The sequence below is a fragment of the Canis aureus genome, chromosome X (assembly GCF_053574225.1).
Source record: "Canis aureus isolate CA01 chromosome X, VMU_Caureus_v.1.0, whole genome shotgun sequence".
Taxonomy (NCBI): Eukaryota; Metazoa; Chordata; class Mammalia; order Carnivora; family Canidae; genus Canis; species Canis aureus.
This window is the reverse complement of record NC_135649.1, coordinates 89,361,809-89,388,785: the sequence shown is the minus strand read 5'-3', so window position 1 is coordinate 89,388,785 and position 26,977 is coordinate 89,361,809. Positions and strand designations below refer to the sequence as shown.

Below are 26,977 nucleotides of genomic sequence, written 5' to 3'. Positions count from 1 at the left end.
AAAATTTAAATTTGAAAAAATATATCATAGGCCAAAAGACTTAAAAGTTGGAAGAGAGGATCCTGGTCTAATTAGTAGGTCTAGCCCTCACCTAACACTGAGCGAATGGATGAAGTAATTAACGTTCTTGGCCCCACATTCTTGGTGGATAGGAGAGTCTTAGGAGATAGGGCTGCCAGATTAAACAAATCAAGATATATGACGGCCAGTCATATGTGAATTCCAGATAAACCATGAATACTTTTTAAGTATAAGCATGTCCCATGAAATATTCACGACATAGTTCTACTAAAAAGTATTCGTGATTCATTTGAAATTCAAATTTAACTAGGCGTCTTATATTTTATCTGGCACTCCTGCTTAGAGGGCAGGGGCTCCCCGAGGCGCCTGGCTTCCACCCAGCAGGTGCTCAGCATCTGTGCAATTGTTAGAACGAAATCCAAACCAGCTCCGCAGCTTCCACAGCTGCACCCCAGCTGGGCGGAGCCAAGCCACCGGGAAAGATAGACACCCCCGACACCGTCACTGGAGATCGGCCAAGGGGTCTGCACCTGGGAGGCAGCCCCATCCGGTGGGCACTCAAGATCCTTCCACAGGCTTCGTCATCCCCCAAGTCCCCGACCCCCTGCCCTACGCTCCGTCTCGTGACTGGTGGTCACGGGCCGGGGGAGCGGAGCCGCCCGACTCTCCAACCGCTGTCTACCATTGGCGGGGCCTTCCATCCATCACGCTAGGCCCCGCCCACGAGGCCGACGTTCCTCGGACTACGTCGCTCCCGCAGGCCGCGACGTAGCTAGCGATTGGCGGAGAAGGCGGCAGCCGTCCCAGCGGAGACGACGACGGGGAGGTCTCAAGGAGTCGGGACGAGCCGGAGCGCGTCACCCCGTACCGCTGCGGTGGTCGCTCGCGTTCAGTCGGCCCCGTCCGTGCCGCCCTGCACTGTTGCGGCCACCGCGGGACCATGGCTGCGCTCGTGGTGCTCCTGTCCTTGTTGGCGGCGGGTGAGGGCCGGGGCGCGCTGGAGGTGGCCGTGAGCCCCGGGGGGCGGGGGGCGGCCCCAGGTGGGCGGCAGCGGGGCGGGTGCCGCAGTGCGGGTGCCCGGCGGCGGCCTCGCCCCAGCCGCCTCCCTCTCGGCCGTCTGGTCGGACCGACCTGTGGCGGCGAGGCCTGGAGGGCCGCCGGGGCGGGGCCAGACCGCGTGGGGGCACCTGAGCCGGCCTCCACCCTCCGCCTCTTCCAGGAAGGCGCGGCCCCGGGTCCAGCCGCCGGTCTCTTCCGGCTCCGGAGGCACCGGGATGCGTTTCTCAATTAACTGTGACCGCAGCCCTCGGCGAGGAAGGGAAGGCCGACTTATGAGCTGCCATCAGATGCTGCGTCAGTTTCTTGGCATTTTTCTGGTGTCTTCCTTTCCAGCGTTTGTCATCAGTAATTGGTGAAGTCCCCTCTATTCCCTTACGTGTTTCAAATACAGAAGTTGGAGGTGGAGTAACTGGTTTTGTAGGATTCTTTCTAAAGGCAAGTTCAGAGTACCTCTCAGTAGTTTGTCAGGGTTCTCCATTTTAAGGATTTGGAAACTAAGATGTGAGTCACGTTCCTAGGGTCACATGTCAAGTAAATGATAGCTTTCAGAGTGGAACCTAGGTTCCCAAGTGTTCACCAAGTCCGCTAATATTTGGCCTCTTACTGTGTATCATGTAATTCGTTTAATTATACAGTAGTCCTTAGAAGAGGACATCATCCTCGTTTTACAGGGCGATCAGGCCTAAATCCATTACCAACAGCACGCAGGTAGGAAGCAGCAAAGCTGGAATTGAACCCGAATCAGCTGGCCCCAAGGCATGGGTCTTTCCGTTGTGTGTGTTGTGGCACAAGTGACAGAAATGCGCCTACTGCGTAGGAATGATGGGGACCTGGACTGGGGGCTCAGACAGTGGCAAACAAAAGGCTAGATTGAGAACAACTTGGGCTCTGTCTGTTTAAAACCTATAGCTTACAAATCTGTGGGAGGCTTCACCCACTTTTGGAATGGTGGTTTATTTCTACACGAGGGTATAGACCACTGGCATTCTTGAAATCTGACGTTCTTGAAATCATCTCCATCCCTGGAGATGTGCTCGGGGTCATGTATTGATAATTATTTTCATACTCCCAGGGTTTTAGGGTTCTTTTGTTCCTTTCATTTCTGCTTTTGGCTCTGGAAGGGTCATCCTGATCTATCTAGTAAGTTACTTTGAGGGGTGTTTTTATTTGTTTGAAATGTAGTTTTTGAAATCTAAAAAAAATCTTCTCTTTGATACTGTGATTTAACTGAATATCTGTTGAAATCCCATCTTTTAATGTTGTGACTAATAATTAGTTTGGTTCAGTGAGGTTTAGGGTTTTTTTGGTTTTTTGGTCTGAAGCAAAGTAATTGCTTCTGTACACGGTTTGAACATGCTTTCCTAGCTAGAGTATAGTTCATACAGACTAAGAATTTGACCTTGTCAGTTTCTGCATTGCTTGGTCTTGTCACATGAGGTTAAATTACTATTTTCCACAATGACTAAATGTGATTTAGTGGAAAACATTTCCAAGAGATTAGACTTCTCTATTTGAGAAAAAACGTAAATCCTTTAAAATGGTGTTAACCAGAGAGAGACTAGAGGAAGGGAACTAGTGTTATGAATACCATGTCAAGAGGAGTATTTGAAAAAAAAAATTCAGATGTTTATCTTGAACAGGGAAGGCCAAGGGCAAACAGGTGGTATTTGAAGCAGTGTCATGTGGAAGAGGGATTTGATGTGGCCAGTGATGCCCCAGAGGTCAAAAGTAGGACCTATTTTGTTCTTCTCTTATTGATTCCATCCACTGTTCATCGATCACAGCATAGTACCGTGGGAGTCCCAAAGGGAAAGGATACTCCCCCTCTAGCCCAAAATGGGAGATAGAAATTTTGTTGTGGGGGGTGATGCTTCATTGGCAAATATGTGGAAAAGATTGGAGTGGGGGAAGGCAGTTTAGACAGAATGGCCTGTGTACGAGCAGAGATATGAGCAAAAGAGCCAATAGTTTGGTGGGGCTGGAATGAATAAGGATTGAGCTGGAGAGCTCCCAGGAAGTAAGGTTGGTGAGGTTCCTTGGGTGTTCTGTTTTAGGTTTTGTCTCAAAAGCTCTGGGCAGTAAGTGCAGGTGGTTAAGCTGATAGGTGAACAAACCCACTGGTATTTTGAAAAGGTGCTAGAAAAGCTGGCCCAGGGAATAGTGTGACAGGTAATCAGGCAGCCAGTTCTAGGAAGCCTGGTAAGGGTCCGGGAGTGTGCACCTGACCTGGAGGGAAAAGGATTTGTGAGATAAGGAAAAAAAATGGACAGAATTCAATGGTTGATTGGCTGTGGGGCTGAGGAAGAATTTAAAGATGACCAGTGTGAGCAGCTGCCTTGGAAGATGGTGTCGAGATAGAGAATACAGAAGGAGCATGTGGAAAGATGGTAAGTTCAGTTCGGAACCTGTTGAGTTTGAAGGACCCGTGGGACTTAGAAGGAAATGCTTATTAGCAGGCTGTTGGGTATGTAGGTCTAAGGCTCCAGGGAAATCTAGGCTGCCAATAAAAGTCTGGGAGCCATCAGTGTTTTTGGCGTTTGCAGCCTGAGGAGTTGATAGGCTCGGCCAGGGAGAGGGATATAGACTAGGAAAGCAGTGAGGGTCAGGAACAGAGCCCTCAGATCTCAAAAGTAGAGTTTGCTCGGTGATCTGTTAGGATGCCAGAAGAGGGTACTAGAACTTCCATTTGTAGCTTTTTTAGCCCCCCCCCCTTTTTTTTAATAGTAATGGCCAGATATTTTGTAGAATATCAGTCAATTCAGGTTTGTCTGATGTTTTCTCATCATTACAGTGGGAAGAATACAACACAAATAGCTCATCCTTTTTAAAAAGTTTCTGGTTTTGTGTGCTTTGTAATATATTATGAATGTACAGTCTATTCTACAAGTGTGTACTTTATAAATAAATATATGTATATTGGGGCTGCTGTCAAATTTTGTACCAAAAGAATTGAAATCTAAAAAGTTTGGACAGGGGACACCTGGGTGGCTCAGCAGTTTAGCGTCTGCCTTCGGCTCAGGGTGTGATCCTGGAGTCCCGGGATCAAGTCCCACATCGGGCTCCCTGTATGGAGCCTGCTTCTCCCTCTGCCTGTGTCTCTGCCTCTTTCTGTGTGTCTCTCATGAATAAATAAATAAAATCTTTAGTAAATAAATAAATTAATTTTTTAAAAATTGGACATCGCTGCTTTAAAGGATGGAAAGGAAAGAAACTGAGGGGAAACTACCAGAGGGACTGGGAGGGGGGTGGAAACAAAACAGGGGCCCTAGCTTCATGAGGGCCAAGGCAGGAGATTTTCTGTTTTGTTTTTTAAGATTTTTTTTTTTTTTTTCATGAGAAAAAAGAGAGACACAGGCAGAGGGAGAAGCAGGCTCCCCACAAGGAGCCGGATGTGGGACTCGATCCCAGGATCATGACATGAGCCAAAGGCAGATGCTCAACCACTGAGCCACCCAGGCATCTCAAAGCAGGAAATTTTCAAGGAGAGAGTTACCCAGGATTGGTGCTTTGAGAAGTTAAATAAAACAAGGGCTGAAAATTGTCTTTTGGATTTGGTAAATGGCATCGGTGGCCCAGTGGGGTCAGTAGCTGTGGGTTAGATGGTAGTGTTAGATGAAGAAGTAAAGAAGCAGTGATGGTGATTGGTGGCTCTTCCAGGACCTTTCCTCGGAAGGGAAGCAGAGGCTGGTAGAGGTGGGGTTTTGTGGTTGTCATTTTAGAAGGGGAGCACTTAAAGTGTATTTTTATGCTGAAGTGAAAGAGCCGGTTGAAAGGGGGAAGTGGAAAAAAAAAAAAAAAGAAAGGGGGAAGTGGGTAGCATGAGGCATGGCTTCACTCATGAACTCAGCAACTGTTTCTTGAGCACCCATTTGTCAGGCACTGTTCTCAGCCCCAGGGATATTCTGTGAACAAGACAAGCTGGAATCCCAGCCCTCATGGAGCTTACATTTTTACAGGGCCAGCTTTTTGTGCCTACAACCATATAGCCACCTAACTCCTGATCCTCATTTTCCCAGGATAGTGGCATAATGAACATTGAATGACTAATAGGTGAGTGAATGAAGGTTCCTAAGAAGGCTGAATTCGGGGGTGATGTCAGCCTGGATGAGGGACAGCCCTGCCAGCATCTGGAAAGAGAGGAGATAAGCCTGGGAGCTGGCGCTGATAAATTTATAGTGCGGAGAGGAAGCAGGCAGTGGGCAGGATTCCTATGCTCTCTTTTGAATCCAGGAATGAGGTTATCTAGTAAGACTGAATCAGGGGTGATAAGATGCAAGAAGTTGGGAAGCTCATTTCAGTTGAGTACAAGGAAGAACTTTTCAGGGGACTGGAATGTTGGGACAGTGAAGATGACTGCTGGCAAACGTTGGGTTTGTAAGTTGAGGCAGTGTCCCCCTTGACTGGTTATATTCTGGTAGAGAAGGGGAGACTTCCTGTCAGGTATCCAGGAGAAATCTGGAGTAGGCAACAGTTTCTCAGTCTAGGCCACAGCTGTAAGGTTTTTCTATAGTCTGAGGCTCCTGAAGGACTGTCATGCAGGCACCAAAGCGGGGAATCTACCTACAGTGTTGGGGCAAAATAATTCAGTAGAGCTTACTTTGCTGGGATTGAGTGAATAGGGCCCTATTGCAAAACAGGACTATCTCCAGATCCAAACAAGGTTCTTTAAATGTGTATGATACTTAGAAAGTACAGGTCTCTTGCTGCCCCATTTTCCTTAGCGTTTGCAATAACCACTAGTGTAGTGAACCAAGATGTCTATCAGTTAGAGACAGCCATACCATTCTAATTTTTTTTTCTACCTGCCTTTGGCTAGAACACTTTGGAAATCCTGCTCTGGTCTGCGCTGAATTGAAACTCATAACTCTTCATGTTGTATCAGCACCATCCTGAGGCCTTTTATTTACTGTCAATACTGCAACACCAAAACATTTATTGTTGCTTCTAACTTTATTCCCATACCCTGTAAGTGGTACTTTCCTTAGGTCAAGAGAATAACAGTGATGCTTTATTAAAGTCTAATTTTCCCATACTAGGTAAGCATGGCCAAGATTTGTTTTGGACTTGGAGCTAATATTTCATAGGAATCTGAAAGTTTCCATAAGTTACTTGTCCTTGTCTAAGCTAGACATCATTAGGTTAACACAGAATGGCTGAAGAAGCCAGATACCTCATCCTTGAAGGGTTTATCACATAGTCCTTTTATTCTCATCCTTTGCCTCTTAATCTCAGACTCCCTACCCCTAGACTTGTTGGCTATATTATTACAGAATACTTGTTCTCAGCCTCTTGATAAACCCATTGGAAATACTATTTCCTATACTACTTCTAAAGTCTGCAGTGTTTATATTCTGACTAGTAACATGGGCCCCCCTCCACTCACCTTTGACAGTCCTCATTTTGCTAGGTTTGTTTATGGGTTGTAAAAAGAGATCTGCTCTATCTGAAGATATGCTAACTTGCTCAATTTTTAGAGTGAAACACTAGGAGTCTTAATTTGCATTTTGAAGAGAAGGTGGATGGCAGAAATACTTTAGAGATTTCAAGTTTCTTCCTTTTTAGTCTGTGCCAGGGTTTTGCTTTCTTTTTGTTTTTATTTTTTAAAGTTTTATTTAAGTAATCTCTACACCCATCGTGGGGCTTGAACCAACTACCTAGAGATCAAGAGTTGCATGCTCCTCTGACTGAGCAAGCCAGGCGCCCCTTGTTTGCTTTTGAAATTCTGGAGCCATGCCACTGATTTCTAACTCTTGCTGAATGTGCCAAATGTCGCTGTTTAAGGGCCACCTGCAGGAAGGTATCTAGCTCATTGAGAGAATTGTGTTTCATAACTGTGCCTCTGTGACAACCCAATGTATGGACTTGGGTTCTTAGAGCAATACTTTGAAAAAGAATTTGTTGATGTTTGGGATTCAGCACTTTGTTCAATAATATGTAGTATGCTAAGTCAGTGGAGAATGGGGAAACAGGTTTTATTTTTTATTTTTTGGAAACAAGTTTTATATTTAATAATTTTCTACATGGGCGTAAGAGATTTATGATGTTCATCATTCATTTATTAATCTGTTTTCTTCCAGGTGTTTTGGGGAACGAGTTCAGTATATTAAGATCACCAGGGTCTGTTGTTTTCCGAGATGGAAATTGGCCTATACCAGGAGACCGAATCCCAGATGTGGCTGCATTGTCCATGGGCTTCTCTGTTAAAGAAGTATGTGTATTTTTGAAAAAATATTGGGAGCTGCTTCTAAAAGTATTTTTGTTGATTTTTCTGCCAATAGCCCAAGAAACCAAGAAGCAAACATAGGTATATTTAGTAGAGATTACAAAAGGTAAAACTTATTTGTAGTCGGGAAGATTTGGAGATGTGCTACAAACTTGGCTTATGAAACCAAATCATCATAAATCATTAATCATGTGATTATTCATAGTAGTGATGTTCTTTGTATATGAGAATGCATCTGTCCTATTAATAGGATTCACAGTTTTACTTCTTTTGTCAGTACACAGTAGATGTAGGTCTTAGCTTGGGTTGCTGTTACAAAGTACCAGAGACTGGATGGTTTATAAACAATGGAAATTTTTCTCTCACAGTTTTGAGGGCGAGAAGTCCAAGATCAGGGTGCCAGCCCAGTCAGATTCTTAGTGAGCACCCTCTTCCAATTTGCAGACTGCTGACTTCTTTCATGTCCTCACAGGGTGGGGAGAGGGTGAGAACTCTCTGGAGTCCCTTTTATTAAGGCATTAATAACCTCACTGTGAGGGCTCCATCCTCATGACCTAATCACCTCCCTAAGGCCTACCCCTAATACTATCACACTGGGGGATAGCTTTCAACATGAACCTGGGGGAGACACAAACGTGCAGTCTATTCCAATTTATTATGAATGATAAAATGTGCATGCGTCTTGCCGGAGTTTAAGAATGTAGTGTGGTCAGTAGCTGTGGAATATAATGCCTAGGACCTTGGTTTCCCACAGTGAAGCCATAAGCTGTTGAGTATTTGGCTGCTGCCATGATGTAGTGAAAGGGGTGTAGGTCCTGTCACGAGAGGTCCTCAGTTAAGGGCATGGAGAGAGGGGATGTAGTCTGCTCTCTCTTCCCACTTCCTAAGTCTGGTGCTTCTGATGTGGTCTCTAGACATCACCTGTCACTCAAAGGGACTCTCCTCTTAGGTCCTGAGTTCCCTTGAAGCCTGAAACCCTGCAAGGGAGCTGCCTCTCTACTGGGCCTGTGGGTGGTCCCGAGTTCCTTATGGGAACAAGACTGGCTGTTTACATTTAAGGATGAAATTTGTACCTACTTCTTTATAGACTTAAATTTGACTACCCTTGGCTGTCATAATAACCCTGAGAAGTGATTATTAGTAACTTAACATGAGCTGCTTTTAAGAGGGATTTTATTTATGAAGAGTTTAGTCTAAAGAGAAGACTTTAAATGGCAGTTTTGCTGTGTCCTTATGAAAGAGAAAAGCCATGCTGTCAGTAAGGGCAAATGATGGGGTAGGGAGTGGGGATTCGCCCCTGGTTCTGTGAAGAGAAGAGTATGTAATCTGGAATTTGAAGAGGACCTACATTTTGTTTACTTGTCTGCTTTCTTCCACAAAAGGTTTGGGAGGACTTACTACTAGACTTTGTTGTTTCAGATCTGTAGAAGTTTAAGAATATGAAGGAGGTCGAAATCATCCCCATCCCTGGTTAGGAGATTGCAACTACTGCCTAAAACATTTGCTTCCCCTGCCCGCCCCCCCTCCCCTGTGAATTTTCATTGCCAGTGTTATCCCGGAACCCTTTGACTCTGCTTAGTATCTGTTGTTGGGGAGGTGGTTTCTGGAGTGGATAAGTAAGCCCTGTCTCATGTTTTACAATGTCTAGGACCTTTCTTGGCCAGGACTTGCAGTGGGTGACCTATTCCATCGTCCTCGGGCTACCATTATGGTGATGGTGAAGGGAGTGGACAAACTCGCTCTACCCCCAGGCAGTGTCATTTCATACCCTTTGGAGAACGTGAGTATTCACCCATTTTTAATCTTGTCGAGCTGTCATTATGAATTATGTTCGAAGCACACTTTTCTTGTCCACATTTTCTTGGGCATTATCTTGTCACTTTCCCTTCTGAATTTTATTTGATTATTTGTGTAAGTAGGAGACTGGAGTCTGTTTTGCTGGCTCACTTACTCCTTCACTGGCTTTTCATATAGTGTGGCTGGATGAGCTATCGTGAGAGGCCCTCCTTCCATTGCCAGCACATAGAAGTCACTAAAACATGTGTGTAGCTGAATTTTCAAGCAAGGGATACACAGAGCTGCCAGACAGGCATAGAAAGCTCAAAAGCTACAGTGGTGAGCCAGAGCTTCATGTTTCTTACAGAAACCCAGGGGCTGTGAAATGCTGTCTTGTTCTCAAAAGGGGGACTAGTAAAACCCCAGCTGCCCCAGAGCTACACACCAGAGGAGCTGGCTTACCACTCTTGAGCAGTGGCACCCAAAGAGTCCCCTAAGAGAAATCAGAATCCCAGGCTTGGGCTGTGCAGAGTGGTGTGCCCCAAATTCACATGACCCACCCCATACGGATGCCTCCACAGCCCAGGGCTGCTTTGATTAAAAAAAAAAAAAATTGAAGAGGAGTAATTCACAAAGCACTTGCAAGAAAAAAAATGCCATGAGAGAGTCTGCAGGTGCAACAAATTGAATTCATACCCTTAGAACTACAGATAACAGACCAATCTCAAGGAGATTTTAAAATACATATGTTAAAATTGTGAGGAGGTTCAAGGAAGGGATAAAAAGAAACTGAGGCAGGTAGAAGACATTTTTGGTATGTGGTGCATTCATTGATACCTCTGAATATTTTGTAATTTATCTTGTGATTTCTTTAACCCATGAGTTATTTAGAAGTGTTTAACCTGTGGGTTATTTTCAAATATTTTTAAATTTTTCAGTTTCTAATTTCATGGCATTGTAAGACTGGTCTATATGATTTTGGGGGGGAATTTTTCAGACTTTCCGTGGTCTAGTATAAATTATTTCCAAGCACACATGACATGATTACAGAAGGCCATGTACTAGGCCACAAGGCAAACCTCAACAAATAATAATTCATATCAAATAAACTACCCTCTCTGACCACAATGCAGTTAAATCTGAAAATGATAACAAAACAATACCTTAAAAAAATGTATTTGGAAGGGTGGGGAGGATGGAGGTAATAGGTGCAGGGGACAAAGATGTACAAACCTCCAGTTATAAAAAAGTCACGAGAATGGGAAGTACAGCATAGGGAATACACTCAATAATATTGCAATAACTTTGGTGACAGATGGTAACTAGACTTACCATGGGGATCATTTCATAATGTGTATAAATACCAGATCACTATGTTGTACTCCTGCAAACTAATACAATACCGCATGTCAGCTATACTTCAGTAAATAATAATAAGAAAATAAAAATGCATTTGGAAATGATAAAAACAAAATAGATGACCCCTCAGGTTTAAAGCACACTGGAAATCTTAAAAGATATTTGAGAAAAGCCTTTGTCTTCATAAGGAATGATAGTAGAAAGCAGATTTCTCATTCCCATTAGACACTAAAAGCAAGAACCAAAAAGCAGTGATGGTCTGTGGGGCGCCTGGTGGCTCAGTCGGTTAAGCGTCTGCCTTCAGCTCAGGTCATGAACCGGAGTTCTGGGATCAAGTCCCATATCAGGCTCCCTGCTCAGTGGGGAGTCTGCTTCTCCCTCTGTTCCTCACCCCGCTCATGCTTTCTCTCTCTCTCTCTCCCTCTAAATAAATAAACAAAATCTTTAAAAAGAAAACAAAAGCAGTGATTGTCCAGTATAAGGCCAGGCTGAGAATACAGTTTATATCATCATAATAATGATAGATCCAATGAAAATTATGACTATTGGGAAGGTGACAGCATGTATGGAGCGGGGGATAGGGCTGTGTGGTTGGTGATGCAAGAAAGCTAAATCCTCATTCTCTATAATCAATAAATAGATGATCTCTAAAATGGAAAAATCAAGATGTAGTAACTAAACATATTTAGAAATGGTGGCAAAAGGAAAAGGAAACGGTTTGAAAGTGAGGGCCTTGGGAATGAGAAATGGAGCAAACTTTATTTTTCATAGTCTAATAGAACTCTTCATATCTTTAAACTGTATGTATAATCCTTTTTCTATATGACTCTTGAAAAAAAATTTATTTGTTTTTAAAGATTTATTTATGGTGGGATCCCTGGGTGGTGCAGCAGTTTAGCGCCTGCCTTTGGCCCAGGGCGCGATCCTGGAGACCCGGGATCGAATCCCACGTCAGGCTCCCAGTGCATGGAGCCTGTTTCTCCCTCTGCCTATGTCTCTGCCTCTCTCTCTCTCTCTCTCTGTGTGTGTGACTATCATAAATAAATAAAAATTTTTTAAAAAAGATTTATTTATGGGCACCTGGGTGGCTCAGTCGGTTAAGTGTCTGCTTTTGGCTCAGGTCATGGCTCAGGTCCTGATCCGAAGGTCTGGGATCAGCAGGGAGTCTGCTTTCCCCTCTCTCTCCGCCCCTCCCCTTGCTCATGCTCTCTCATTTGCTCACTCAAATAAATAAAATTTTAAAAGATTTATTTATTTTAGAGAGCATAGGAGCTGGGGGGAAAGGGAGAGGGAGAGGGGGAGAAGGAGACTCCCAGCTGAGCGTGGGACACCCTCCCCCACAGCCCTACTGGTTCTCACCAATCAGAGATCATGACCTGAGCCGAAATCAAGAGTGGGACACTTAACCAACTGAGCCATCTTAGGTGCCCCATCTCTTGAAAAAAAAATTGTTTTTAATCAACAGGAAAAGTTAGTTGGAATAGATGGACTCCTACTAAATAATTCAAAAGTTAAAAAGAAAATCACAGTGGAAGTTTTGAAATTATTTGGAAGTGAATATCAATGAATGGTGCCATATATTTAAAAATAGTGAGGTGCGGCTAAGGTGGTAAGGAAAGGAAAATTTAAAAAAAAAAAAAGGGAAAGGAAAATTTATAGCTTAAATGCATGTGTTAGTTTAAAAGATCGGAAATTAATGAGCTAAAGAAACTGAAAGAATTTCAGAATAAATGAAAGGAAACAGTAAAAATCAAAAGGCAGATTTATTTATTTTTTTATTGGAGTTCAATTTGCCAACATATAGCATAACACCCAGTGCTCATCCCACCAGGTGCCCCCCTCAGTGCCCATCACCCAGTCACCCCAACCCCCTGCCCACCTCCCTTTCCACTACCCCTTATTCGTTTCCCAGAGTTAGGTGTCTCATGTTTTGTCACCCTCACTGATATTTTCACTCATTTTCTCTCCTTTCCCTTTATTCCCTTTCATTAATTTTTATATTCCCCAAATGAATGAGACCATATAATGTTTGTCCTTCTCTGATTGATTTATTTCACTCAGCATAATACCCTCCAGTTCCATCCACGTCAAAGCAAATTGTATTTGTCATTTCTAATGGCTGAGTAATATTCCATTATATTCATATACCACATCTTCTTTATCCATTCATCTTTCGATGGACACTGAGGCTCCAAAAGGCAGATTTTAAAAATATTTTAATCTTAGTAATAAGATTATTAAGAATGCAATTTCCGTGAAAATGATTGTTGAGGATCCCTTTAAAATATATAAAAATCCAAAATGCTATTAAGATGTTAATATGCATGCAGTCAAAAACTAAGGATTTTTAAGACTAGCCTCATTTTACATGAGTACAAAATGTGAAAAGAGCTCATGTTGTTGCTTGACCCTGACTGCTAATACTTTTCCTGGCAGTAGGTGGTAAATGAAATACAAGGCTCATAGGGCAAAATCCACAAAATCTTAAAAAATTACCCTTAATCCTCAATGAAGCTTCTGTTTGATTAGCTCCTTTCATTAGAATTTCAAGTCCTATAGATAGAGAAATTTCATTCTCTCCAGGACACACACACATCTCCTTCTAATATAGTAGAAGAAAATAGGAGATTTTAAGCAGATGAGTTTTTTCCTTTTTGAGCTTCGTGTTCTGTATAATTTTTTTCTTCTCCTTCACAGTTTGGCTCTCATCTGACTCAGCAGCTTCTCTAATTTGATTGCTAAGGATGTGTTACCTTTAATCTTCAACTTTCCTGAAACAAGTGCCATTACATTAGGTGAAGTGAGGCTGGAAAGTCACAGCTCTCGCATTCCCTTAAAATAAGTTAATAGTATCATGAATTAGATGAAATTCCAGCATCAAAATTAATCAGCGATGAATCATATTTATTTCTGTCTGTACCATGTTAGCATTAACTTGCTACTTAAAAACACTAACCATTTAATAGTAGAGGGAATCACTGGGGGAAAAAAAAATCACTGTAAGAAATCTCATTTAAAAAAAAAAATCTCCATTTAGGGATGCCTCAGTGGCTCAGCGGTTTAGTGCCTGCCTTCAGCCCAGGGCATGATCCTGGAGTCCCAGGATCAAATCCCACATCAGGCTCCCTGCATGGAGCCTGCTTCTCCCTCTGCCTATGTCTCTGCCTCTTTCTCTCTCTCCCCCCCCCCTACCCCCCGCCCCCCCGTCTCATGAATAAATAAATAAAATCTTTTTTAAAAATCTCTATTAGGGATCCCTGGGTGGCGCAGCGGTTTGGCGCCTGCCTTTGGCCCAGGGCGCGATCCTGGAGACCCAGGATCAAATCCCACGTCAGGCTCCCGGTGCATGGAGCCTGCTTCTCCCTCTGCCTGTGTCTCTGCCTCTCTCTCTCTCTCTGTGTGACTATCATAAATAAATAAAAATTAAAAAAAAAAATCTCTATTAAAACAAAAACACTGGGCATCCCAGGTGGCTCAGCAGTTTAGTGCTGCTTTCAGCCTAGGGTGTGATCCTGGAGACCCAGGGACTGTCAGGCTCTCTGCATGGAGCCTGTTTCTCCCTGTGTCTCTGCCTCTGTGTGTGTGTGTGTCTCTCGTGAATAAATAAGTAAAATCTTTAAAAATAAATAATTTTTTTAAAAAAAAGTAGATTTTTACTACAATTGGTTATTTCAATTTGGTATCATGTGATCTCAGGGTAGAGGCTTCAGAATTCTTGTGACATACTTTATATGCCTTGTCTGAGTCTTCAGTCTATCTAGAGAAAAACCCTAAATCCAGTATTTTTAAAATTCTGAAATGAAAAATGAGGTCTAGCTCTCTTCCAATGAAATTTAATTCTTCAAATTCTTCTGACCTTCTTTTACATACAAGTTAATACTTTATTATAGAATGTGCATTCATTGTAACACACTTAATATTGAAATCAAATGAATTGCTGCTTAAAATACACTAACTACCAGGCGCCTGGCTGCCTTCAGCTTGGATCATGATCCCAGAATCCGGGGATCGAGTCCTGCATCAGGCTCCCTGCTCAGCAGGGAGTCTGCTTCTCCCTCTACTCCTCCTGCTTGTGCTCGCTCTCTCTCAAATAAATACATTTTTAAAAACCTTTTAAAAATATATGAACTACCACCAGGAAATGATAATTTTACAAGTGTTGTGTCCTTCGTGTTGGCAAGTTACTTCCCATCTAGGTGTATGAGAGATACAGACTTGAGGCCCACTAGGGCCTGCTTTGTTCCTTCAGAAAGGCTGTGTTTGGAAATGTTTTGGGTCTTTTGAATTTCCATAAATGATGGGGTTTTTTTGTTTTCTTTTAAGGCTCTTTTGTTGTTGCTGAATGGTTTCTCTTACCCCTTGTATTCTGACGATAATTGGTCTTACTCTTAAATTTCAGGCAGTTCCTTTTAGTCTTGACAGTGTCGCAAATTCCATTCACTCCCTATTTTCTGAAGAAACTCCTGTAGTTTTGCAGTTGGCTCCCAGTGAGGAGGTAAGTGATAGTTTTTATTTAAGGTGTTTTAAAAGATAAGCTTTCCTTAATGAAAATTTAAAACTACTTTTATGAAAAATTGTATATATGTTCTCTGTTGATTGCATATACATATATATTTTATACATACTCTGTATATTGGAATTAATGTGCAGACTGTAACAAAATTTTGGATTCTTCTTGCAGAGAGTGTATATGGTGGGGAAGGCAAACTCGGTTTTTGAAGATCTCTCTGTAACATTACGACAGCTCCGCAACCGCCTGTTTCAAGAAAACTCTGTTCTCAACTCACTTCCCCTCAATTCTCTGAGTAGGAACAGTGAAGTAAGAAATGCCGCCATTGAATGAATACATGAACATCATTACTAATTTTCCATGTCTTATGCCCCCTGACTTCAGAGCAAACTTGGAATTTTAGGAATTGACAAGTTTTGCCAGTTTCCTGCTGGCATAGATTCTTCTTCTTTAGTGTAATTTTTAAATGAATCCCAAATCCCGCGAACAAATAGACTTTTTTTGTGACTTGAGTAAATAGTTTTATAATCTCTTGCTGCAGGGGTTGCCACCAGTTAAGGCAGACAGGACAGGAGTCACACAAACTACTTGATTGGTGGAGCTCTGTTGGTCTGGTTATGTAGAGGCCATTATTCACTGCCATCTCTGATGTGTTGTCTCCTCTTTCTAGTACATTCTCAACAGTACAGTAGAGGGAAGGACTTACTTTTGACTTCCTATCAGCTTCACCACCCTCTTTACCATGTAGCATGCCACCTTTGTGGCAGTCTCTCCTCTTTACCTACTATGGATGACCAGACCCGCCATCTTTCCTTCTCTGATGTGGAATGTATTCAAAGAATGTGAGCAGACTGGGCCACTGGCAGGACCTCATTGCAGTATGTCAAGAGTATTTTGATCCCTGGAGGGAAAACCACTCAAGAGTTTGGATGCTATATCAAGTTTTTTTAAAGAGCTTTTATTTAAATATTCAAGGAGTCTTATAACTGCTCTTAAAAATCAGACCTGTGCTGGGTTTATCTGAAACTCCCATTTCAACTAATTCTGTTATCATACCTTTATCAAATATATAGCTTTTTTTTTTTCAAATATATAGCTATTGAGGGTAGTCACTGTACTGAGAATGACCCATCACCTTTTTATTAGGAAATGATTTTATGAGCATTTTCAGTTGAGATGAACCTACCAAATGGAGAACAACTGTTGCCTAAAATCATTTACTACGCTAAACATTTATAATATATCCTGTGCCTTGCTTGATAAATGGGAAATACAGGTCTCTGATGCATATTTAAAATAATGCTTATCTCTTTTGGCCCTCTGAAGGTTGATCTGCTCTTTCTTTCTGAATTGCAAGTGCTACATGATATTTCAAGTTTGGTAAGTCAGCTACTCTAGTATTTGTTTCATTTATTTTGGTTCCAAAAGACATTTCCGGAGAATCTTGAAATGATAGTGAGACCAATTGAAATTTGATTCTGCCCTAGATTTATGGTATCACAAAAGTTAAGAAATTGGTGGTGATGGGAATTCTGAACTCTTTTGTTACAGTGAAATTATTTTGCATTTCTGCTTCTAGGAGAGATAGTATATATATATATCTTCAAGGGCACAGGCCTGGGAGTAGGGCCACCCTCGCCATAGTCCTGACTTGGCTGTTGATTTCTTGAAAGACATTAAGACCTAATTCCTGTATCTTTATTTTTGGGTCTAAAATAGAAATAACAGTTTGGACTAATAATGCTGTCAACCAAGTCAGGAAGGAAATAAATATACCTGTAGTATATTTTGTGTGTGAGAGTGGTTCTTAAAAAAAAAAAAAAAAAGCCCTCCTGAGACTAAAAAAGAAAACTTACTGGTATGCTGTCTTCTGAGGTTGTTTCCCAGTTTTCAGTGGATTGATTTGGGAGAGTCTAGAGGTGTATTGCTGGGGGCAAGCCAGGCCAGTGCTCTAGGAGGGCGTGTGTGAGGTAACTGCTCTCTGAGCACTGATGGCTCATGCTCTCCTGGGATCAAACTGGTCCTGCTGTCTGTTCTTTCATGCCCTGGCCCATATCTGAGCGTGTTTTGTTTTCTTAAGTTCTATGTAGGCCCAGTGTGAGGCTTGAACTCCCAACCCTGAGATTCAGGGTCATATGCTTTACCAATTAAGCCAGCCAGGTGCCCCTTATATCTGAGGTTTTTTAACTAAGAAGCTTTTTTTTAAAGAGCTTTTATTAAATATTCAAGGAGTCTTACAGTCGCTCTTAAAAATGAGATTTGTGGGGATCCTTGGGTGGCTCAGCGGTTAAGCACCTGCCTTCAGCCTGGGGTGTGATCCTGGAGCCCGGGATCGAGTCCCACGTCGGGCTCCCTGCATGGAGCCTGCTTCTCCCTCTGCCTGTGGCTCTGCCTCTCTCTCTCTCTCTCTGTCTCATAAGTAAATAAAAATTAAAAAAAAAAAAATGAGATTTGTGCTGGGTTTATCAGAAACTCCCATTTCAACTAGTTCTGTTTGCCACCAGATTAGACTATTTGTATATTGTGGCACACTGGTATGGTTCTGTTCAGCCTAGTTTTTAGTTCAGTATAGAATTTGAAGTGGCTGTGTCTGACATGACCCACTTCCTTTTGTTTGTTTGTTCTCCTAAGTTGTCTCGACATAAGCATCTGGCCAAGGATCATTCTCCTGATTTATATTCGCTGGAGCTGGCAGGTTTGGATGAAATTGGGAAACATTATGGGGAAGATTCTGAACAATTCAGAGACGCTTCCAAAATCCTTGTTGATGCTCTGCAAAAGGTAAATTAGTGATGGGGGTATCTGAGGTCAGAGTAATACCATTTCACTTTTAGCCTCTTAGTGGAAAAATCTATTTAGTGAAGTACTGTTGATTGAAGTCTCCTCTTTGGAGGACCTCTAATTTTAGTGACAAAGGGTAGAGTGGGTCAGAGATGTGTGCTGGGATGTCTCTAATGCTGGCAGAGACAGCAGAGGAAATGATCAATAACTCCAGCACAATACTTTTTTAATTGTGGTGAAATAATACGTAAGTTAAAGTTACCATTTTAACCCTTTTTAAATGTACAGTTCTGTAGCATTAAGTACGTTTACATGGTTATACAACTATCACCACCATCCATTGCCAGAACTTTCTTCTTTGGTACCTGAAACTCTGTCTCCATTAACCCTATGAAATCTTCGAAGGAGCACACTCTGCACCGTACCAGACATTGAGTAGTTGTGTAATAGGTGCTAGTTTCTCTCTGCCCTTGGAGTTGCTCACCTGCAGCTTTTCAATGAGTTAAACTTTATAGGTGTTTGTGATTAACTGGAGACCCCTTAGGAAGATTTTTACTTTTCCACTTCCTTCCCCCAGTTTACATGCCAACAACTTGTTTCTTCTTAATTTTATTTCAAATGTTTGAATATATGTTGAAGATTAACACTTTTCTGAATATTTTGACATAATCAAACCTTTAAGACTGTGTGATGTGTTAGCTAATAGGTGGATATATGTTCTCATAGGTGCACAGAGCTTTAACATTATTTTCATAAATGCATGTTTGCGATTCATAGTAACGTCTGTAACTCTTCAGTTTGCAGATGACATGTTCAACCTTTATGGCGGGAATGCAGTGGTGGAGTTAGTGACTGTCCGGTCGTTTGACACATCTCTTGTCAGGAAGACAAGGACTATTCTTGAGGCAAAACAAGCGGTGAGCACATTTTTAGACCCTGCTTCAAAACTGTAAAAATAAAAACAAAACAAAAAAAAACTCCACTAAATCCTCAATCACCTGTGGGCTGCATGGACGATCAGACAGTAAATCTGGGAAACAATTTCAGTGAAAACCTAGATTGCTTATTCACGGAGGCATATGTGTTTTGCCAGGCAATGCTCAGTTCCTTAGGGTTGTAATCAGATAATACAAGATTTAAGGATGAGTCTATCAAAGCCAATAAGATAATTCAAATACTGCTCTTACAAGCAGACATCAGACGTTGATGTGAGGGAGTGGAGGATTCAGCACGTGGAGTCTTTTCCTGGAGGTATGTTGTCTGTGTGGCATAGTCTCTCATTTTCCAGGACCTGCTGTGTATACTCCTGAGAATTTGATTTACTTCTGTAAGTTTTCAGCCTGCATCATGCTTTGATTTTAAGCCTTGTCCTAGGCAAGGGTGCCAGCCATAGCAAAACGTGTGTATGTGAGCATAGACAAGAGCTGCACTGTGGGAACTCCAGAATAGCATGTGGGCAAGAACCTTATTTATAGTTGGTTTGAGAGCTTAGAACAATTACACAGGCATCTAGAGACACTCCCCTTTGGACCCATTTATTGATCTCAGTGTGGGACTTAAGACTGTCCAAGGTAATGCTCATTCAAGATCATCTAGACGTGACTGATCTGAGATAGTTTCATTCTAAAGGGAGTAGGAGGCCCTGTATTTAAGACAGTATGGGGACACCTGGGTGGCTCAGTGCTTGAGCGTCTGCCTTTGGCTCGGGGTGTGATCCCATACCATGTGGTACCCTGGGCTCCCAGCATGAAGCCTGCTTCTCCTCCCTCTACTTGTGTCTCTGCTTCTCTCTGTCTCTTGTGAATAAATAAATACAATCTTAAAAAAAAGTATGGTAGGGATCCCTGGGTGGCGCAGCGGTTTGGCGCCTGCCTTTGGCCCAGGGCGCGATCCTGGAGACCCGGGATCGAATCCCATGTCGGGCTCCCGGTGCATGGAGCCTGCTTCTCTCTCTGCCTGTGTCTCTGCCTCTCTCTCTCTCTCTGTGTGACTATCATAAATAAATAAAAATTAAATAAAAAAAAAAAGTATGGTAGGCTGGACAGTCCAAAAAATATTCCCACTACAGAGCATCTAGGAATACCGATAAAATATAAACATCTTTTTGAGTGTATAGTTTAGCTCTCAAGACATACATTCTTCAGGAGCAAATAAAGAAGAGGAACTCAAACTGGTAGGCAGGCTACCCTGGGAACATTTCTAGTTGGGTTACCAGGAGAGTGGTAGTAAGGCCCTGGCTCCCTCAGAAGGGCAGGGTTTGAAATGGACACTTCTATATAAAACTGGGGGAGCCAAGGCAGACTAAGAAACCGGTATCTGCCCACTGGCAGAGGAAGACAAAATGGCAGGTTGGGCTCCATGTAGTTGGGGAATGTTGTTGGGGATGGGAATGTCTCTTAGGGAATTCTTTTTTTCTCTCTCTTTTTAAGATTTAATTTATTTATTCATGAGCGACACAGAGAGAGAGAGGCAGAGGGAGAAGCAGGCTCCATGCAGGGAGTCCAACGTGGGACTCGATCCTGGGTCTCCAGGATCACGCCCCGGGCTGCAGGCGGTGCTAAACCTCTGGGCCACCGGGGCTGCCCTCTTAGGGAATTCTTAACCACAAGTCCACCTTCATGTGGGTTTGTGGCTCAAATTTATATTTACTGCAAGTTCTAGGAAGCCCCAGGCCAAGAAATTCACACAAACCCTGGTCTCAAGATGGTAAGACCTGTGGTGCCCAGCAGGAGTAAATGTAAAACCTCTGGTAGGACATTCCCTCCACACGAGCCACAGTGGAGCGGGTGCCCCCAAATGTGAACTCAGAACACCATGAGGCAGGGGGAGCCAGTTTCCTGTGAGTGCAAGGTAACTACTAACGTGTCAATTAGACCACCAAAAACTTCTGTAGAATATGGATATAGGCTATAAAACAATTTAAACTGATTAAAGAAATAGGAGTCAAGAAAAAGAATAAGATACTTTTTAAATTTAAAAGATTTTATTAGAACACAAGCAGGAGGAGTGGGGGAGGGAAAAGCAGAAGCAGACTCCCCCTGCTGAGCAGGGAGCCCCATGCAGGGCTCAGTCCCAGGACCCTGAGATCATGACCCTAGCCAAAGGCAGACGCTTCACCTACTGAACCACCCAGGCGCCCCTCAACATACTTTAATGGCAGATGTGAATGTAACTGGAGCCTTCCAGTACTAGATTCTTTCACCACTGTCCCCACCAGGCCTGCTAATTTTATAGGAGGTGACTCTGGAGAGTTTGAAGAAGGTGTCCATGTTTTGGGAGTTTGGCAAGGCAGTTTTGCAGAGGTGAATTACTTTGTCTACTCTGAGGTGTTAGGTGGAATTTATAATGGATAAATGGAGTTTATTAGGAAATGAGCTTATTGGGAAAGTAGTTTCTAAAATTATTGTCTATGTGGGGAGGGGCCAGAATCAGGTGGCAGTCACTGGATTTTCTTTACCTACAAGGTAGTGCATTAACATCTTACACACATAATCTGAAGTCTACAGTATCTAGCAGACAAAAGCACTCAGAGCCAGGAGGCTTGTACCCAGCACCCCTGGGAGCACTGTTTTGCCCCGTTCTCCTGTGTCTGGTGTCTGCCCCTCAGCTCTGTGTAGATGATCTCCCCAGTCCCCAGGAGACAAGGCCCTGGGCTTAAGGTTCTCTGTAGGGTACTGGAAACGTTCTACAGTTAGGTTGTGGCACCAGCCGTGCAGCCCTGGGAATATCCTAAGGTGCAGGGAGTTGTGCACAGGAAGAGAGAACCTGTTTACCCCCAAAAAGAAAGAGGTTTCCAAGGGTGAAATCCTTTAGTGTTTGCCTCCTGCTCTGAGCTTCCCACACATGGGAATGCCCAGCTCCTCTCTCCCACTGAGATCACGATCTTGCTTTAGTCTGAGGGAGAGTGTCAAGAGTTTAAGGAAAGGTTCAAGTGCCCACAACATGCCAGGTGCTGGGGTCTGGGGCTGCTTTCTCTTCTCTGTCCTTTTAAGACAAGCCTGATCCTATTGCTTACTTCCTGCCTGAAACCTCGCCCACAGGCTCAAGACCACATTGCCCATACCTCCCCTGCCTCTAGCCACTCGTCCTGCTGCTTTCCTCCTTGTTCTGTTCTCCAGCCAGGATGAACGAAGCTTCCCCAACAATGCCTCTGCGCACACCTGGAATCGACTCCACCCCCACCAGGGCCTGGCAGGATGAAGTTGTGGCTGAATGAACTATTTGTTTTCCTCTTTAAAATTAAAAATTTTAAGTGGAGCACACATAAGCATATAGCATGTGGGGAAGGGAACACAGTACTTGTTCCTCTGAACCTCCCGGTCCTGTCCCTGTACCGTCCCCATCCCCAGGTAACTGCTGTCCTGATACATTAGTCATGCCTGTGATTTCTTTACAGCTTAACCACGGAATGGATTTATCCTTAAACACTAGTGTTTGGTTTGCCTGCATTTGAATTATATGTGGACGGAAAACCCTGCTGTGGTTTTCAGAGTCACACAGGCTGTAGGTCAGGCCTCACTGCCACGGCTTCCGTTGTGTGGACCTGCCACATTCTCCGTGCGCTAAGTGGACATCCCTGTGCATGTGTCTCAGTACACAGAAGGTTGCCCTAGGGTATGGACTTGCTGGATTACATGATATGCATACTTTAGACAATAGTGAGGTCACCACACTTTCTGAGGCAGTTGGACTGGTTTATGCTTCCACTGACTGTGTGCTTACCTTTTCCGGGGAGGCTCCCCTTCCTGGCTCCTCCTAGTAGAAGCATGTCTTAATGCCGCCTAGGAATAAATGTTTGATAAATGAATCAGAGCTACCAAATGGGGATAATTTCCTATCTTAAAATTCTTCCCTCTTGATTTGCTTTCTTTTTTTTCTCGTAGAAGAACCCATCAAGCCCCTATAACCTCGCATATAAGTATAACCTTGAGTATCCGGTGGTTTTCAACATGGTACTTTGGATAATGATCGCCTTGGCCTTGGCTGTGATTATCACCTCTTACAATATCTGGAACATGGATCCTGGATATGACAGCATTATATATAGGATGACAAACCAGAAGATTCGAATGGATTGAACTTTCCTTACGCCAAACTTAAAAAAGAGGTTTGGAAATTGGCTGTTCTGTTAAATCTTCTAGTGTAAAGTAGATGGTATACTTTAAATTTATAAAAAAGAAATTTTGTTTTCCGTGTGCCTGTAACGTTCTTTTAGAGTGAATTATAGTATTGATGTGAATTGATTTGTGTGGTATAGATTCCATGATATGCTCAAATATGATATAACCATTTAATTTCATTCCATTTAACATTTGGAAATGTGCACTGAAATAAATGTAAAACATTTAGAATAGCTTGTGTTATTTATGTTGGGGGAAAATGCACTGAATTTATTAGACAAACTTAGGAGCGCTTAACTTCCTTACACAGGACAGGTGAAAATGACATTTGGGCTGTTCTATACTATGAACCATTTGTAAATGTCTTACCCTTGATGTAAATATCTCAAACAAGATAGAACGTTTTTAAACTTCAAGTAGCCCTAAACAGGAGATTGAGAACTGCATCTGATTCACAGAGGGTAGCTGGCTTTTAACCTCTTCTGAACGTTTGATGATCTAAATCGTAGGGTGCATATTAAAAATACTATGTTGATCTAAAAAGAAACTGGAAAAAAACAACTGGAGTTATAGATACCTGTCATTAGATACCCAAAAGCCAGTATTTGGGGGACATCTTGGGGCTTGACTATAAAATCTTTATTTTAATAACTCTTCCCCCTGTGTAAGTTACTGTTAATGGTTTGTGGTACGTCATTCTCTAGAATATTAAGTGGAAGTAGATGCTCCCTACTTTTCATGTGGAAGTGGACCAATGTCTATAAAGAGTGACAAATAAAGTTAATAATGATTCCAGATTTGTGTCATTTCAATACTAAATTTATTTTATATTATAAAATCCTAACAAAGCAGGTTGTATTTACTCAGAATTGGCTGTTACACAAACGGTTTCATGTCTCTTTAACATTTGTTTATTCTCGCTGCCTCCTGAGATTCAGTTTCAAGACAAGACATTTTAATTACCATTCTTATTGAATTTATACAGAATATCTGGTGAATTCACACTAGACTTTAAGTAGGAAAAACCCAAATTTCCCTGTAGTATTTAAAAGAGGAGTAATTGATCAAAATAGAAAGGACTATCTAAGGTAAAGGCTTAAAGGTTATAGTTTTATTTCTTAAAAGACTTAATAGAATTTTAAATTTCATGATCATGTAGCAAAATCAGTCAGTTGTGCTGTCCTGCCCCTGGGAACTCTACTTGGGCTCAGCAGGAGCTGTTTCCATGCCCCTTCTTTGGGAAGATCATCACATCCTTTTTAAGTAACACTGAGGGTGGCAGGTTTGAAAAGATGGAGTCAAGCTAGTTGCATTTTCTACCACTTAGTGGAAGATACCTTTAACAATTACAGTGTTAAGTGTCCACAGAAGAAGGTTTGATTTTCTTTGTCTCCTCTAACTATAAATGGCCAAGCTGGTATCACGTTCCCTGAGAAGAGAGTTCCAAAATCACTGAAGTGTTCTCCACCTCTACCTCCCTGGTAAAGTTATCGGGGTGAGGGTGTTTTCAACTGCCTGTTCCCAAAACGCTAACCCCCAGAGAACTCAACAGGGCCTGTCTTTGGGGAGCCAGAAATCTATAAGGCTGAGGAATAGTTAAAATCCGTGTTTCTTTCACAAATTTCTTATATAAACATTGCCAGAGAAGACTGTGATTACATAGGAAGTAAACCAATGCCTTTGTAATTTAAAACTGATGAGATGAAGTTCGAGGGGAGAAAAGAATTACATGACAGCACTGCTCCTCATAGTGTAAATGGCATCAGCACCCTTCTATCTGTTAGGCAGAAAGCAGTTAATTAAAATAAATGTTCTGCCAAGATTATTATACCTGTTGCTGATGATTTGCTTTTAAGTCTAATTTTGTTCAGGAACATAAATCAGTGTGGAGATTTGTATAAGAGGCAGGAAAGCTAGACTCATGACAGACTATTCTACTGACAAGCTGAAAAAACCCAATCACTTTATATCAAATTGGTAGAATAATCCAGGCTTATAAAATATCTGAGATTCTACATGTGTGAGGTACTGCTTCTGGCCTAATCCTTTTACGAATGCTGTAGAATTGATCTTTGTTCTCTTTGGCTATGCCTATTTTGAAGGAATGGTAATATGAATACATTTTCATTGGTACCAAATAAGTGGAAGCCATGAACTCACTTTTTTTTTTTTTTAAGATTTTATTTCAGAGAGAACACAAGTGGGAGGGAGAAGCAGGTTCCCCACTGAAAAGTGAGCCCAACATGGGACTCATCCTAGGACCCTGGGATCATGACCTGAGCTGAAGGCAGATGGTTAACTGAGCCACCCAGGCGCCCGACTATGCAATGGCTTCTTGGAACAACAGAGTTGTTGGAGTTAGTAAAGTGCACTGGGATTAAAACCCCTCAAGAGTCGTACAGATTAATTCAGTTCACCATGTCACCATCTAATAGCTGAACAATTTTGGGCAAATCCCTCAATCTCTATATCAGAATTTTATTTATTTTTTAAAGGATTTTATTTATTCATGAGAGACACACAGAGAGAGAGAGAAGCAGAGACACAGGCAGAGGGAGAAGCAGGCTCCATGCAGGGAGCCCGACGTGGGACTCGATCCCAGGTCTCCAGGATCACGCCCTGGGCTGAAGGCGGTGCTAAACCACTGAGCTACCCAGGCTGCCCCAAATCAGGATTTTTAAAAAAGATTTTGAGGGCACGAGTTGGGTGGGGGGCAGACTCCCTGCTGAGCAGTGAGCCCGATGTAGGGCTCAATTCCAGGACCCTGGGATCATGATCTCAGCCAAAGGGCAGATGTTTCACCAACAGCCACCCAGGCACCCCGGAAGCAGAGTTTTAAATCAACATCATGGGAATGGTAATACTTTAGATTTGTGGAAACGAGCCTTCAATGCACTAACATGTTCTAAGGTTTGCGAATGCTTAATATAATAATAATAGTTATATTAAATTCAAAGAAACCTGCTTGGATCCATGGTTGTACCATTGATGTGTCCTAGCCAGTTTCTTGGTTGCTAACAACAGTAACAAAGTTTGGTTAAATTATACCAACTGTCCTAGTAAGGACCTCTTATTAGCCCAGAATCCAGTTCAGGAGCACACATTGCATTTAGTTCTCATGTTTCCTTAGGCTTCTTTAACCTGGGACACTTTACTTTTGCAGTGTAATGGACTGTTACTTTATAGAATGTCCTTCAGTTTCGGTTTGATACTTGCTCATGGTGAAATTCAGGTTATAGGTTTTTGGAAAGAATACCACAGAAGTGGGGCACCTGCATGGCTCAGTAGGTTAAGCGCCCCACTCTTGGTTTTGGCTCAGTCATGATCTCAGAGTTCTGAGATCCAGCTCCATTTGGGCTCCACACTGAGTACAGAATCTGCTGAGATTCCCTCCCTGTGCCTGCCACCCCGCCTTGTGTGTGCATGTGATCTCTAATAAATAAAAAGAATACCACAAGTGTGTCCATCTTAGCGTGTCCTTATCAGGAGGCACATGGATGTCAATGTCTCATTTTTGGCAACCTTAACTTTGGTGAAGGTGGTATCTACCAGTTTTCTCCCCTATAGGTACTTAGATATGATAAGACTATTATTCAGAGGTACCTGGTTGCCTGAGTGTGTAGATGTAATACTTGATCTCAGGGTTGTGAGTTAAAGACCCGCGTTGGGCATAGAGCTTACCTAAAAAAAGGGGGGGTGCCTGGGTGGCTCAGTCAGTTAAGTGACTCGATTTTAACTCAGGTCATGATCTCAGGGTCATGAGATAGAGCCTTGCTTCGGGCTCTGCACTCAATGGAGAGTCTGCTTGAGGATTTCCTCTCCCTTTGTCCCTTCCCCCATTCCTGCCCTCTCCCTCTAAAATCTTTTTTTCAAAAATTCACATTTCATTTTTTCATCTTTTACCTATTCTAGCATCTACTGATATTCTTGCCTGAAGGAATTACTATTGTGGTGTTTGCCAAATAATGATGTTTTATTTCCATCATTCCTGCTCTATTTATTAATTGGAATTCTGTAAAGAAGAGCTTTCCCTTATCCCCATTATTTATTCCATTATTATGCAGCACAAACTCATGGATATTTTGGGCTCTGTGTTATAATCCATTACTGTCCTCTATTTTGTTGTTC

The 26,977-nt window shown here is 42.5% G+C and overlaps 2 protein-coding genes across 4 annotated transcripts in view; one reads left to right on the top strand and one right to left on the bottom strand.

The window, feature by feature from the left end:
* LOC144308148 (uncharacterized) overlaps positions 1-26,977 on the bottom strand; it is a 62,871-nt gene that overhangs the window by 14,912 nt on the left and 20,982 nt on the right. Inside the window, exons 2-3 of one of the 2 annotated variants that reach the window (XM_077888384.1) lie at positions 22,452-22,510; positions 18,066-18,676 (exon numbers count right to left, since the gene is read on the bottom strand). In XM_077888384.1, the coding sequence (XP_077744510.1) occupies positions 22,501-22,510 (10 nt within the window). In that variant the 3' untranslated portion in view covers positions 18,066-18,676; positions 22,452-22,500. Of the gene's footprint in view, positions 1-18,065; positions 18,677-22,451; positions 22,511-26,977 lie in introns of those variants that run through there. The other variant, XM_077888383.1, reaches the window with a different exon arrangement.
* ATP6AP2 (ATPase H+ transporting accessory protein 2) lies at positions 807-23,644 on the top strand. 2 transcript variants are annotated; one of them, XM_077888375.1, is made up of 9 exons: positions 807-1,001; positions 7,158-7,288; positions 8,952-9,083; positions 14,838-14,933; positions 15,120-15,257; positions 16,275-16,328; positions 17,580-17,729; positions 18,527-18,646; positions 22,613-23,644. In XM_077888375.1, exons 1-9 carry the CDS (start codon positions 962-964, stop codon positions 22,805-22,807), a joined length of 1,056 nt encoding a protein of 351 aa, XP_077744501.1. In that variant the 5' UTR covers positions 807-961; the 3' UTR covers positions 22,808-23,644. The 2 variants fall into 2 exon arrangements, with proteins under 2 accessions (XP_077744501.1, XP_077744502.1); XM_077888376.1 differs by lacking the exon at positions 807-1,001 and having other exon boundaries at positions 7,106-7,288.

Bases quoted from the DNA above. Each gene is read 5' to 3' on its own strand.
- ATP6AP2 (XM_077888375.1), top strand. From the start codon at position 962: ATGGCTGCGCTCGTGGTGCTCCTGTCCTTGTTGGCGGCGG. The intron at 9,084-14,837 runs GTGAGTATTCAC...CTTAAATTTCAG, and splicing joins TTTCATACCCTTTGGAGAAC to GCAGTTCCTTTTAGTCTTGA. The intron at 18,647-22,612 runs GTGAGCACATTT...TTTTTCTCGTAG, and splicing joins TTCTTGAGGCAAAACAAGCG to AAGAACCCATCAAGCCCCTA.